Source organism: Alosa pseudoharengus, unplaced genomic scaffold (genome assembly GCF_046254945.1).
Source record: "Alosa pseudoharengus isolate Yale_2024_CS ecotype anadromous, Long Island Sound unplaced genomic scaffold, YU_APseudo_1.1 YU_APseudo_1.1_scf_1, whole genome shotgun sequence".
In the NCBI taxonomy this organism is placed as follows: domain Eukaryota; kingdom Metazoa; phylum Chordata; class Actinopteri; order Clupeiformes; family Clupeidae; genus Alosa; species Alosa pseudoharengus.
The window spans coordinates 16,670,686-16,685,849 of NW_027468564.1; the positions used below are offsets into that span (position 1 = coordinate 16,670,686).

At 40.7% G+C, this 15,164-nt stretch overlaps 1 protein-coding gene across 4 annotated transcripts in view; it reads left to right on the forward strand.

The window, feature by feature from the left end:
• The window catches only part of LOC143121885 (NACHT, LRR and PYD domains-containing protein 12-like), a 14,781-nt gene extending 336 nt beyond the window's left edge, over window positions 1–14,445 (forward strand). The window contains exons 2-10 of one of the 4 annotated variants that reach the window (XM_076282552.1): window positions 3,383–3,688; window positions 4,007–4,044; window positions 4,881–6,684; window positions 6,879–7,052; window positions 8,094–8,267; window positions 8,614–8,802; window positions 9,399–9,569; window positions 9,898–9,944; window positions 12,643–14,445. In XM_076282552.1, the coding sequence (XP_076138667.1) occupies window positions 3,420–3,688; window positions 4,007–4,044; window positions 4,881–6,684; window positions 6,879–7,052; window positions 8,094–8,267; window positions 8,614–8,802; window positions 9,399–9,569; window positions 9,898–9,944; window positions 12,643–13,181 (3,405 nt within the window). In that variant the 5' untranslated portion in view covers window positions 3,383–3,419 and the 3' untranslated portion in view covers window positions 13,182–14,445. Of the gene's footprint in view, window positions 3,689–4,006; window positions 4,045–4,880; window positions 6,685–6,878; window positions 7,053–8,093; window positions 8,268–8,613; window positions 8,803–9,398; window positions 9,570–9,897; window positions 9,945–12,642 lie in introns of all 4 variants that reach the window. The other 3 variants (XM_076282542.1, XM_076282560.1, XM_076282570.1) reach the window with 3 other exon arrangements.
• The last annotated feature ends 719 nt before the right edge of the window (window positions 14,446–15,164 follow it).

Here is a 15,164-nt window from a genome sequence, read left to right on the forward strand (position 1 = left end):
TGCAGAAGCACAAGATTTTGGCAAAATACTTCAAACTCTTAAAAAAGATTGTGTTATTTAGTGTGTATTTTAGTCTATGATTCAGTATGTTTTAGTAGATGTTTTTGTCTAGTATACTTACAAGGATTGATTTGAATAAGCACACAATGCCCTAATGACACACTGGATTTAAATGAAAGACTCTTGTGGATTTTTTTTGACACACATAAACACACCATAGAATAGAAATACTCTACACCACACACACACACTCCATAGAATGGACACTTTGAGATGGTTTCCTAAATGTGTAAAGTACGGATGTGTTTCACCATCGGCACAAATAAGGAGATGCTGCTGTCAGTGGACTCGGCATCTACATCTAAGTGCTGTATTGTAATATCTAAGTGCTGTACTGTAACATCTAAGCGCTGTATGGTAATATTTAAGTGCTGTATTGTAATGTAGCAATGTGGAAATGCAATCGCCAAAACAGCACAGCTATGTAGCAATGTGGACATGCAATCAGAGAGGCGCAGACGTTCAACAACTTCTGTGTTCGATTATTGCAGGGGGGGGGGGAATCCCCCTTTATGCAGACCAGAGTAAACCCTCGCTGCAATAACATCAATGGGAGACTTGTGGAATTTTACCAATACATTTTACATCATTATGTTCAAACGGCACAGCTATGTAGCAATGTCAGAGACACAAATCTCGTCTTTGACACAAAGTCAAGGACTCAAATCTCATCTCTGAGTAGTGTTAATTTCGTCAGACGAGACGAGAGGAAATATGTTCGTCAACGACCTTTTTTTTCATGACTAAGACGAGACGATGACGAGACGGCAGTAATGTCCTGAAACACTGACTAAGACTATCTTAAGATGCATTATTGTTGACGAAAAAAGACGAGACTAAAATGTTTTGCATGAAATAAAAACTAAGATAAAATCTCTCTTCATTTTCGTCTACAAAATGAGAAGACAGAATATCTAGCTGTTACATTTTCAAAATATTCCGAATGAGTTCATACGCAACAGCTTTCCTGTAGGCTAGTCTACGTGCTGTTGCTGCAACACGAAACTACATGGAACAAGAACACTGGAGATTTCTGCCAGAGTTAGCAAGCTAACTACCTAAGCTTTATGCCACAATGCTACATACCCAGAAGTTGAAGCTTCTCTCATACAAATTAACATCCCCCAGAATGTCCATACGAAAATGTTCATCATGTAATGTCAACTATTTAAACTGATGATGCAAAATTTGCTAGCAAGTAAGCTAATATGGAAAGTTCGCTAGCAAGTTAGCTATGGCTAAGATGGAGAGTCTGTTTGGGGAATGTGTTGGAATGGAATGGAATGGGCGCATATCGCCATCTAGCGAGGCGGAGTAAAACATTAATACTTTGGTCTACGACAGTGTTTCTCAAACTTTTTCAGTTTCAGGACCACTTAACTAACCCTAGCTAAAAAAAAAAAAAAGATTAGACCTACTTCAACAGTAGCCTATAATTAGTCTACACAATAGGCCTACTTACTGAACTACCTTGCTTATTGTCTTTGCACTTTGCTTATTGTGTGGATTCATACTGTATGATTTAAACTGGCATATCTTACATAGACAGTGTTGCAGAACTGTTTTTACATACAAGTTGGTTCAATATTGCAAACAACTCATCTATATTATATTTCACCACGTCTGCTCGCGGACCACTTGGGATAGCTTGCGGACCACCAGTGATTCCCGGACCACCCTTTGAGAAACACTGGTCTACAAATATGACAGTGGTCCAGTTAAATCTTTTACTGTCTATGGTCAAATTCCAGCCGAGCTATAACTGTAGCTCGACTTACCTGTGCATGTAAACATACTGACTGACAAAAAATCAGAATGAGTAATTATAACAGACGAGTAGCCCTGTGGACACACAATATTGTTGGAAAATTGAGATGTGTGAAACACTATTTGACTCAAATGGTAATCAGAAATAATTTGTTATAAAAAAAAAGACTAAAATGTGTTGACTAAAACTGACTAAGACTAAGATACCTTTAGTTTTCTTTTGACTAAAACTAGACTAAGATGACGAGACTTTTAGTCGACTAAAACTTGACTAACAAAAATGATATTTGAATGACTAAATATGACAAAGACTAAAAAGGACATTTCGTCACAAGACTAAGACCAAGACTAAATTAAAAATAGGTGACAAAATTAACACTATCTCTGAGGGTCCCTCCAGACAAACTGAAGCATTTTTAACTTTGTAAATATTCAAAGAATAAAAGGCATAAAAAACACTGTTTTTGCAGTGTGTAGCATCATCTTGCTAGGACTCCTCATAAGGTGTTGGTAGCTGGAGGGATGATTTCGGAAGGTTTCCACACGACACCTTTTGAATTTCGCCACACCAGATTTTGCCTCAGGGTGTGGATGACGAAACGGCAAGACATTTGGTTGTAGTGGCTGGCAAGCGAGATAGTTAGCCTATCAGCTAGTTCATAAGTATAACTACTAAATAAAGATACACTGGGTCTTTATGCCTTGACAAAGTTGCATATAAACAACAAGGTTATGTATTTTATACCTGTGTTTTCATGCTAACATTACATGTTAAGAAAGTTGAGCAGCTAAATATAGAAAGAAATGTTCTGTGTATTAGCTGCATTGTGTATAAACCGCAGGAAGTGTTTTAGGCAGGTTAAAAAAAACAAAACCATATTAATACCATATTAACTGCCCCCGTGTATACCTTATAGCTAAAGAAATGTAGCAAAATCAATGTATAAATTGTGGCTAATAGTACATAACTTACGGTACATGTTTTACAAAGTATCTCTGTATGTGTGACAGATAACATCCATGTACCCTTGTATGTGTAGCCAACCTGCAGACTACGTTTGTGTGATATAAAAATAACAATCTGTGTCGATACAAGCACCAGTGCTGCAGACTATGTTTGTGTGATATACATATAACAATCTGTGTTGATACAAGCACCAGTGCTCATCCAGAAGTCAGACTGCAGACTATCTTGTAATCATGCTGTGACTTGCTCCAACTCTGTTTTGCTTGTAATCATGCTGTGTAGTGATTTACTTTGACATATCCGAATGGTCCCCAAGACTATCGCTATATACCGTTTCTTTGCAAATGCATATTTCGGTCTAACTCAGAACTAGTCCAATTAACACATGTTATCATCCAATTAAGACTCTTTATTGTTTTTAGACCAAATATTTCTTTTAAGTTGTGTTTTTATTCAGTTGTACTGGAAACAACCTCTGTTTTTCTACAGTCGTTGCTGTTAGGTTTATAACTCACTTCTTTGCAATCTTTGCAAATCCTTGCAGTATAATCAGTAGACTAAAATGGATTGGAAATCTCTGATTGTCAGGGCTGTCCTCTGATTCAGGGATTCATAAAGGCACAACATGGACCCCCTGGAGCTTCTCCTTGGCACTCTAGAAGATCTAACTGCCAAAGACCTGAAGACGTTCCAGTTGTACCTGACTGAGGGGGCGCTGAAGGGGTTTGATCGTATTCCAAAAGGGAAGCTGGAGAAATGTGATCCCCCAGATACTGCAGGCATAATGAGGGAGGCCTATGGCAGTGAAGGTGCCCTGAGGATAACACTGCTCATCTTGAAGAAGATGAAGCACAATGACCTTGCAGACAAACTGGAGGGAGAGCTGGAGAAGAGGTAAAATAGTTGCCCCTAAGGTACATTGGTTAGAGGTGAGAAGATATAGGATAATTGCCCCGAAGATACATTGGTTAGAGGTGAGAAGATATAGGATAGTTGCCCCAAAAGTACATTGGTTAGAGGTGAGAAGATATAGGATAGTTGCCCCTAAGGCACATTGGTTAGAGGTGAGAAGATATAGGATAGTTGCCCTTAAGGTACATTGGTTAGAGATGTAGAGTGTTCTAGAGAGTTCTGCCCAGATCTGTAGAACTTCACTGTAACCTAATCCACAAAACGTACAACCTTTGTTTTTTATATCTCTCTTCTCCTCAGTGGCCCAGGGGTGTCGGTAGATATTGATAAGGGATCTGGTAAGTACATTAGCAATATCGAAATGAAATGAATGCATTTTTACCATGCCTGAGTCACTTAAACATAGTAGCTTTACTTTGTGTGGATTGGATCATATTTGACCTCTTCTGTGCATCTTCAGCTGTGCTGCTTTATACGAGCCTTTCACTATAGCCCAGTGCATCTTCAGCTGTGCTGCTTTATACGAGCCTTTCACTATAGCCCAGTGCATCTTCAGCTGTGCTGCTTTATACGAGCCTTTCACTATAGCCCAGGATTCTTTTGCTCAGCACCGTAATAATTTTTAAAGGGTGTAAGATTTAGATTTTTGGATCATGTGCCAGACCACACCTTTTGTCTTGCCTTGTAAAATAATAAAAGACTTGTACGATATGAATAAGACTTGTACGATATAAATAAGACTTGTACGATATGAATAAGACATGTACGATATGAATAAGATATGTACGATATGAATAAGACTTGTACGATATGAATAAGACATGTACGATATGAATAAGACATGTACGATATGAATAAGACTTGTATGAATAAGACATGTACGATATGAGTAAGACTTGTACAATATGAATAAGACTTGTACTATATATATAAGACATGTACGATATGAATAAGACTTGTACGATATGAGTAAGATATGAATAAGACTTGTACGATATGAGTAAGATATGAATAAGACTTGTACGATATGAATAAGACTTGCATCGCACTTTTCACCACGTTGCGTCAGGATGAATCACGGTAGGGCCCCCAGTGTTGTTCATGTTAGCCTAGAGCATGTTTTCCTAGCCTTTCATTTGCTTTCTTCATAAAAAAGTCTGTATTTGTCAAACAGAATCTGCCATCCAACAGCAACTTAAGGCTGAACTGAAGGACAAATGTGCTTGCATCTTCGAAGGCCCTGAGGAGACTAAAGTCCAGCTGGATGAGGTCTACACAGAGCTCCATGTTACAGAGGGAGTGAGTGAGGAAGTGAATACTCAGCATGAAGTTCTACAGATTCAGACCAATCAGACACAAAAAGACATTATAATCAAGTGCAATGACATTATGAAATCTCCACCTGGTAAAAAAGTCAGAACAGTGATGACCACTGGCATTGCTGGCATTGGGAAATCTGTGTCTGTGCAGAAGTTCTGTCTAGACTGGGCAGAAGAAAGGGCCAATCAGGACATAGATTTCATCTTTGTGCTTCCTTTCCGAGAGCTGAACTTACTTCAAACAGAGGAGTACAGTCTCTTGTCACTTTTGATATACTTCCACCCTGAACTTATGGACTTGAATGCTGTTAAGATGGATAAGAACTCAAAGATTCTGTTCATCTTTGATGGTCTAGATGAAAGTAAACTTGAGCTGAATTTCCGAAGTGAGCAGAGGCAGCATGACTTGAGACAGACATCATCTGTGAGTCAACTGCTAACAAATCTCATTCAAGGGCATCTGCTCCAGTCGTCTCTCATCTGGATCACATCGCGGCCTGCAGCAGTCAATCTAATCCCTTCTCGTTATGTGGACAAGTGGACAGAAATACGTGGATTTAATGACACGCAGAAGGATGAATACTTCAGCAGGAGATTCTCAAATAGCCATATTAACAAAATCATTTCACAAATCAAAACAAGAAGGAGCCTCTACATCATGTGCCACATACCAGTCTTCTGTTGGATCCTTGTCTGCGTGCTTCAGGACATGCTGTCTCCTGACAGCAATATGGATATTCCAAAAACTATGACTGAACTGTTCATCCACTTTCTTCTCATCCAGACCAACAGGAAGAACCAGAGATGTTCTGGGCAAAGTGAACCAGACAGAATCAAGCTAATGCAGAGACACAAAGAACACATACTGAGATTGTCTGAACTGGCGTTTAGACAACTAGAAAAGGAGAGCATTGTGTTTAGCAAAAAAGATCTGAGAGAAAGTGGCATTGAGGACAGTGAAATTAAAGAATACTCTGAGGTGTGCACCGAGATCTTCAAGAAAGACCGTACGTTCTACAAAAGAACATTCTACTGCTTTGTTCATCTGAGTGTTCAGGAGTTTCTGGCAGCTCTTCATGTGTTCTATAGTTTTGTGAATAAGAACCATAAGGTGCTGGAGTCCTTCACAGTGCCAAGTACCAGCAGCCAAGAAGAGGAGAGACCCAAAGAACCTCATGAAGACGATGTCTGCCAAGATGGGATGTCATTGCACGTTCTGTTAACTAGAGCAGTGGACAAATCCTTAGAGAGCAAGAATGGACACCTAGATCTTTTCCTGCGCTTCCTTTTGGGAATATCACTGGAGTCCAATCAAGAACTCTTGGAAGGCCTACTGCTTCAGGTAGAGGACATCTCTGCAAGTCTCGAGACAACCACTGAGTACATCAAGAAGATTCTTAGCGAGGGCAGTAATTCTGTTGAGAGGTGCCTGAATCTGTTACTCTGTTTACTTGAAATGAAGGACAGCTCACTTCATGAGAACACCAAAGAGTATGTGAAATCTGGTCAGCAGCTGACCCCAGCCCAGTGTTCATTACAGGCCTACATACTTCTGATGTCAGAGGAAGTACTGGATGACTTTGATCTAACCATGTACAGGACGTCACAGGAGGGTCGCGAACGATTGCTCATTGTGCTGAGGAGCTGCAGAAAGGCTCGGTAAGTCAGAATATTTTCCCATTCCATGTATTGTAGTAACGGGACCTCTGAACAGTGTGATGGCCCATATCTTTAGATGGAACTGTCTGCAGGCTCATAAGGAGCTGTGTAATAAACTGAAAACAGTTTAACATTAATTTAAATTTCAATTTAAGTTGAAATCAAGTTGAAGTGTGTGTCTCCTCCCATTGTAGATTGAATGGCTGTGGTCTCAATGAAAACTCCTGTGGGGTTATATCCGCTAATCTCCAATCTGAAAGTGCATGCCTGAGGGAGTTGGACCTGAGCTCGAATCCCCTGTGTGATGCTGGGGTGGAGCGTCTGTCTGTTGGACTGAAGCACACATACTGCACACTGGAGACACTGAGGTCAGTATGCAGTCTTTAACCAGACAGCCATTTGCCCACACACATACTGCACACTGGAGACACTGAGGTCAGTATGCAGTCTTTAACCAGACAGCCATTTGTCCACACACATACACTGAGGTCAGTATGCAGTCTTTAACCAGACAGCCATTTGTCCACACACATACACTGAGGTCAGTATGCAGTCTTTAACCAGACAGCCATTTGTCCACACACATACACTGAGGTCAGTATGCAGTCTTTAACCAGACAGCCATTTGTCCTCCTTATTACCACCAAGCAAATTATAAACACACCAAACTGTCTCAGTGTAGTTTGTTGCGGAGACATATCACACCACAAACTATAAATCCACTTGCTTAACTCATTGAGTGCCAAATGCGTTGAGTGCCAAAAACGTAATATTACGTTTTTAGCTTTTTTTTAAATTACGAAACTAGACACTCTAACACACCTTATATGTGATTTGGGGAACTCTGTGATGAATGGAAATGAAATATATGACGATCGAAAACTCATGAAAACGCACAATCTGGACATTTTATCATAACTCGGTTGCCGCTTTGGGTCGAATCAGTGACGCATGCACGTTAGCTCAAAACCAGGCCATTTTCATGGGTCTATCACTAGGTGGCAGTCTCGCCAGGTCTCGCTGATCACTTCCCGGAAAGTTTACAGGCAACACTTCATATTTCATGAAAGACGTTATATGTCCATTTCTAGAAAAAAACAGCGATTTTGATGAAAACTAGCCACTGTTTAGCTTGGGATTTCTCAGGAACAGAGGCGTGTAGCAATACACGGTTTGCACCCACTGAGAGCTTAAAGTCTCACCTTTTAAACGAGCCATTGTATGTGTTCATAGCTATAACACAGAATATGCTGTGGCTGTACAAAAATCATCAACAATGGTCTAGATTGCTGGCACTCTAGGACAAAGCTTCCGAAAACAGCTTGGCATTCAATGAGTTAACAGGTATCCATCTAGCCACTTGCTTAACAGGTGATCCTGATTCTCTTCTGTCTGTCCTCTAACTGCAGACTGGCTGGCTGTGGTCTCAGTGGAAATTCCTGTAGGACTCTATCATCAGTTCTCCAGTCAGGAAGCTCACAGCTGAGAGAGTTGGACCTAAACTCTAATCCTCTGATGGATTCTGGAGTGGAGCATCTGTCTGGTGGACTGAAGCACACTAACTGCAGACTGGACACACTAAGGTTAGCCAAGTGAAGCACACTAACTGCAGACTGGACACATTGAGGTTAGCCAAGTGAAGCACACTAACTGAACGTCATTGGCAATTTCAATTTTTGGAAAATAATTCAATATCCAGAGATGCGTACACATGTATATTTCTGATATCAAATTCATCACACTTAATTTCCTATAACAGAGTACATGAATGAATTCAATATAAAACAAACTGCTAGATTTTAATAATCCATCAATTTCCATATTTACAAAATAACGTTTTATACAAACATGTGTGTGGTCTCCTCAAGTATCTATTGGGATAAATGTACCTAAATATTTTAAATACAAAATGTATGTGTTGTCTTGCAGACTTGCTGACTGTGAACTCACAAGTAGTGCTTGCAAAGCGTTGGCCTCAGTTCTCCAGTCAGACAACTCCCACCTTACAAAGATGGATCTTAAGAAGCTGGATCTGACCAACAACGACTTGACTGATTCTGGAGTGAAGGAGTTGTGTGCTGCTCTGGGACATCGGAGCTGTAGACTGGAGCTGTTGAGGTCTGTGTTTGTACTACGACATGAATGTGCGACAGCAAATGTTCAACATCCTGTTTTGTATTGATGATGGATCTTTTGTATTGAGTCTGTGTTTGTACTCAGAGATACACTGATGGTTGTGTAAACATCCCAGCTGGAAAAAAAAAAAGCCTGACCAGCTAATGATGGTCATACAGACTGATGATAAAATGGTCACACCAGCATGTCTAGATTGATAAGATGGTCACACCAGCATGCCCAGATTGATAAGAAGATCACACCTGCATGTCCAGATTGATAAAATGGTCACACCAGCATGTCCAGATTGATAAAATGGTCACACCAGCATGTGCAGATTGATAAGATGATCATCACACCAGCATGTCCAGCTTGTGGCCCAAGCAGCTAAACCAGCAAAACTTGAAGAAAAGTAAAACCACATTCAACCAGCTGAAACCAGCTACCAGCATAAGCTGTTTTTTGTCAGCAGGGATGTTCATCATCCTGTTTTGGATTGATCTTTTGTATTAATCGCTGACCACATCCTGTTTTGTATTGATCTTTTGTATTGAGCGATGACCACATTTCCTGATACAGAATATGTTTGTGTCCTTCAGGCTCTCTGGGTGCCTCATCTCACAGAGGGGATGTGGGTTTATAGTCTCAGCGCTGACATCAAACCCTGACTCCCACCTCACTGAACTGGACCTGAGCTACAATCATCCAGGAGACGCTGGGCTACAGATTCTATCAGCACTGCCTGAGGGGCGAGTGAAAATGAAAGTCAAGTAAGTGGCGTGAGTTTTGAAAATCCCATAAATGGGCTGAAGACACGTGGGCTGAAGACAGAGGCTTACTGAAGACTACATAAAGAGAATTCGTTTAGTCAGAAAACTCAGGATATAGTATGTTTGGTCTTGGATATGTTAGGGGACTATCTATTGAAATGCTATGGTAGTATGCTAGGGGGCTATTTATTGAAATGCTATGGTAGTGTATGTGGGAGAATCGAGCAATTGAGCTGAATTCATTAAAATCACTTTATATTTTAAGTCAGAAACCAAACCAAAGTCTTATTTGATCACTGACATCTGTTTCTATCTTCTCCTCCTACAGTATTGATAACTGTTCCAAACGCATGCTGAAGAAAGGAAAGGAGAAATGTGAGCGATACTCCGTTTTTCTATGAGATTTGGTCCTTTCACACCTAGAACGATAACTATAACTATAATGACAACGGTTATTAGCTCATATGAATGACGACCTCCACATATAAACTATAACTTTAATGACATGAAGAACGATATTGTTGGAGATCATTTAATGACATGAAGAACGATATTGTTGGAGATCATTTTGTGAATGATTTTGAGAATGATAAAAAGCTATTAGCCAATCATAACCCATCAAATGTTAGTCATCACATTCATCAACACAAATAGAGACTTTTTTTACCGTTGGTCAGTGTGGACGCTTCTATCGTTATGGTTATGGTTATTGTTATCATTACAGGTGTGAATGGCCCTATACTCTGTTTTTCTATGCTGCTGATTTATTTCTCTTGAGACGAAGACTAGACGTTACTGCCACAGTACCCCCACAGTATGATGCTGCCACAATGTGATACAGTGTGATAGACTCCAAATGGATGTCACTTACAAAATGTGATACAATGTGATAGACTAGGCCATTACTCACACAGTAATTATGCAGTACACTCAGTCCAAAAATGGGGTAGGTTATAGATCAATGTTATTATTGTCCAAGTGTTTATCCCAAATAGCCTCCAGGCATTTCGTCCCCTTAGAATTATAAGGTTCTATCTGACATTTTTGTCAAAATTGAGTTATTGACATATTCTTATTCTGTGACATCTTAAGAAGATGAGGTGAGGTGTTTCTTGTAGTTGTATGCATTTTTGGACATTATATCTGAAGAGGTTTGTTCCACTTATCAGTATAACTCTATGGAACTCTAAGACTTTGAAGCTCAATATCTCAGAACTACTCAGAACGTACAGATAGTACTCCTAATTCAGTAGTACAGTGGCATTTATCCTAATTCAGTACAGATAGCGTTTATCCAGATAGTGTTTATCCTAATTTCGTACAGACAACCTACAAGTGTTTTCCTCATTATTGTAGACCAAAGGAAAGGTCACAGGAACAGTCACACACACAATAAACATAATTTGTAGACATATTTATTGTAGTCTCCACCCTTCAAATCAAACAGTAGCCTTGTACATGAGTTCTCAAACTTTAACCTTTGAAGAACAAGCTCAATAAGGTGTTCCAGAGATAAGTTCTATGTTCCGTTGAAGACAAATGAACCCATAGCACCGCGGATGTCAATTCTGATGTAAACATAGCCTAGCGCAAATAACAAGTTGTTATATTGTACGCTATTCGTGGAGGCTTCTTTTAATTGGAAAGTGAAATCTGCTAAACTAAATCTGTTAAACTTGTGCATGTCTGTGCCATGGCTATGTAGGCATATTTGTTGTTGTGTTGTGGCTATGTTGTAAGAATGGCTTGTGTTGTGTTGTGGCTATGTTGTAAGAATGTAAAATGAATATAACGATGCTTTTGCGAATACCTACAGCACCACTTGGAGTTTACGAGATGAAAACAAAAGGGAAAGACGTTTAAGATGTTCATTTAAATTGTAGCCTGAACTCTTGCGTGATTAAAATAATATAATAAGAAATAAGGAGGAGAGTGAGGAGACTGCTATTAACTGTAAAGAATACATAATGCAATGCTTCTACCCAGCAGCCCCCAGACTGCTGGCTAAGGACATTGTATCTGGTTTAAAATACACCTCAGACGTGGACTTGACACATTAGGACCGTGCGCGGACACGCTCTCACACACACACACACACTCACACACCTACCTCATCTTGCTGTGTAATTCCTAGGGGGACAAGCTGGCACTAGTGCACTTTGTATTTATTAATTGTATTGCTTTTTAGAAGTGGATTTTTAATTGTGTGAATAATGAATGAGTGTTTTTGTCTTTTGTGTATATGACTGAGTGATCTGCACAAGCATTCCAATGCGCCTGTACGTTGTACCTGAGCAAATGGCAAAAATAAATACTTGACTTGATACTTGACTTGACTTGGTAGCAGAGCTGGCTTAGACCTGCGGAAATTCGTGCGTGCGTGAATAATTAAGTGTAGACTATGCTGTGTGGCAGGGGACCTACGCTTTTTGAGCCTGCCCTGTGTGTACTTGAAGGAGAGGAGAGCAAGAGAGAGAGAGACAGAGAGAGCATGTGTGTCAGCCTGGGTTTGTGTTGGCAAGAGATAAAGGAGTACAATTTGTGTGTGAATGTGCTCATGTTCGTTACAAACCAGGTGGGCACTTTGTCTCCAGTGGGTTCAGTTGCCTAGCAAGAGGGCTTTGCACCTGTCTGTTCTGTGTGTGTTTGTGTGTGTACTCTTCGGGTGCCTGGACAAATGTAAGTTGGTACGTGCATCTGCAATGGAAACACAAAACACAATCGCGGGAAACACGGGTAACGTTAGATCAGAAGCAGCAAATGTGGATCAGTCATCTTGTCTGCTGAAGTCGTTAATGTTTTACACAAGATAAACAGAGTAATGCGAGTAACAAACTCATTTAAATTTCAGTAAAAAAATACTTCGTTACATGCTTGTTACCGCTAAAAGTAGTAGAATTACAGTAACACAATACTTTGTAACGCATTACTGCTAACACTGGTCTTAATTTAGTAAAAGGGGAGATGGTTTCATGTGTCTTAATTTATCAAAACAGCAAATTTGGTAAGAAAAAGGGAAGATGGATGACCCATTTGTGATGTGTGTTGTCTGCTCTGTGTGTTGTGTGTGCAGATGCCTGTGAGCTCACCCTGGACCCAAACACTGCACACAGGAAACTCCTTCTGTCTGAGGGGAACGTGAGGGTGACAGGTGTCAAGGGAGAGCAGCCGTATCCAGATCACCCTGACAGATTTGAGGACTATCCACAGGTGCTGAGCAGGGAGCCTCTGACTGGACGCTGCTACTGGGAGTGCTGGTGGTTTTGGGGGGCCGGTATCGGAGTCGCTTACAAAAGCATCGTCAGGAAAGGAGACGGGAGTGGCCTCGGACGCAATGGCCGGTCCTGGAGTCTGGCGTGCTCTGGCAGCACTAGTGGCAGTAGCTATTCAGCCTGGGGCAGCAATATTAAGACTGCCTTACCTGCCCCTCCTCCAGACTTCAGGAGAATAGGAGTGTACCTGGACCGTGAGGCGGGCACTCTGTCCTTCTACAGCATCACCTCGGACGCTCTGACACACCTGCACACGTTCTACACCACATTCACTGATGAGCCCCTCTATGCAGGGTTGGTGATTTTTGGACCCGTTTCCTTAGTTATAATTAATCTGTGAATTTTACTTCATGCACATATGTGTTGATTGTTCTATAGATGATGGGCCGTACAGGGATCAAAAGTCATTGGCTAACATCAATCATGTTAAGGCCAAAGTTCCAGTGTCTGAATCACACACCCTCAGACTCCATCTGTTATATATGTAAATTATAATCATATAATCATGCACTTAGTTCTTTAAGCGCTTCTTATGCGTTATGGTTTGTATAATATTGTTTTATTTCCATTAGGCTGTTGATTAATTTGACGTTATTGTTTATTATTGATATTCTCCTTAACTCATTGAATGCCAAGCTGTTTTCGGGAGCTTTGTCCTAGAGTGCCAGCAATCTAGACCATTGTTGATGATTTTTGTACAGCCACAGCATATTCTGTGTTATAGCTATGAACACATACAATAGCTCGATTAAAAGGTGAGACTTTAAGCTTTCGGTGGGTGCAAACCGTGTATTTCTACACCCCTCTGTTCCTGAGAAATCCCAAGCTAAACAGTGGCTAGTTTTCATCAAAATCGCTGTTTTTTTTTTCTAGAAATGGAGATATAACGTCTTTCATGAAATATGAAGTGTTGCCTGTTACTTACTTGTGTAAATTTTCCGGGAAGTGATCAGCGAGACCTGGCGAGACTGCCACCTAGTGATAGACCCACGAAAATGGCCTGGTTTTGACCTGACGTGCATGCGTCACTGATTCGACCCAAAGCGGCAACCGAGTTGTGATAACATGTCCACATAAAATGTCCAGATTGTGCGTTTTCATGAGTTTCACGATCGTCATATATTTCATTTCCATTCATCACAGAGTTCCCAAAATCACATATAAGGTGTGTTAGAGTGTCTAGTTTCGTAATTTAAAAAAAAAAAGCTAAAAACGTAATATTACGTTTTTGGCACTCACCGCATGGGAAGGAAAAACGTAATATTACTTTTTTGGCACTCAATGAGTTAATGTAGTCTTACCATGTCATTGTTTTTTTTTATATTATTGATTGAATGGACATTATTGTTTATTATTGTTTTATCCCTCATTTTCATTGCTTATTTTTATTAGGCTATTGATTGAATCAACATTGTTGTTTATTATTGGTATTGTCCTTATTATAGTTTGACCAACATTATAATTTGTTCCCAAATTTTTAAATATTATGTTGTTTTTGTATTTGTGTGTCGCTTTGGACAAAGGCGTCTGCAAAATCCCATAACCATAACCATAACCATAAATTACCTGAAGCAACTATAACATTAAAGCTATTCCAAATACTGCTATGTAAATCTAGAGTGATCATTGGTGTGTGAAGGAGAGGGCTTTAATTGGACGGGCAAGACTGACAAGAGGGCAGGCCTAGGCCCGTCCAGGCCCGCCTGTGGCTACGCCTATGAGACGGCTACTCTGTGTGGTATGGCAACACTACAGTACTGGCCCGCCTGTGGCTACGCCTATGAGACTGCTACTCTGTGTGGTATGGCAACACTACAGTACTGGCCCGCCTGTGGCTACGCCTATGAGACTGCTACTCTGTGTGGTATGGCAACACTACAGTACTGGCCCGCCTGTGGCTACGCCTATGAGACTGCTACTCTGTGTGGTATGGCAACATTACAGTAAAGGAGAAGAAGGCCCTCCAGAGGATTGTTAAAACAGCAACGAGGATCACAGGGACAGAGCTCCCCTCCATAGACTACACAGACCGCTGCAGGAACAAAATTAAATCAATTCTACAGGACCCACATCACCCCAGTCACTCTCTGTTTAGGTGGAGAAACTCGGATCGTGTGCTGAGACATCATAGACCAGAGAGCATAAGGGCAAATACAGCTTTCACAATAGCTTCTACCCAGCAGCCACCAGACTGCTGGCTAAGGACATTGTATCTGGTTTAAAATACACCTCAGACGTGGACTTGACACATTAGGACCGTGCGCGGACACGCACACACACTCACACACCTACCTCATCTTGCTGTGTAATCCCTAGGGGGACA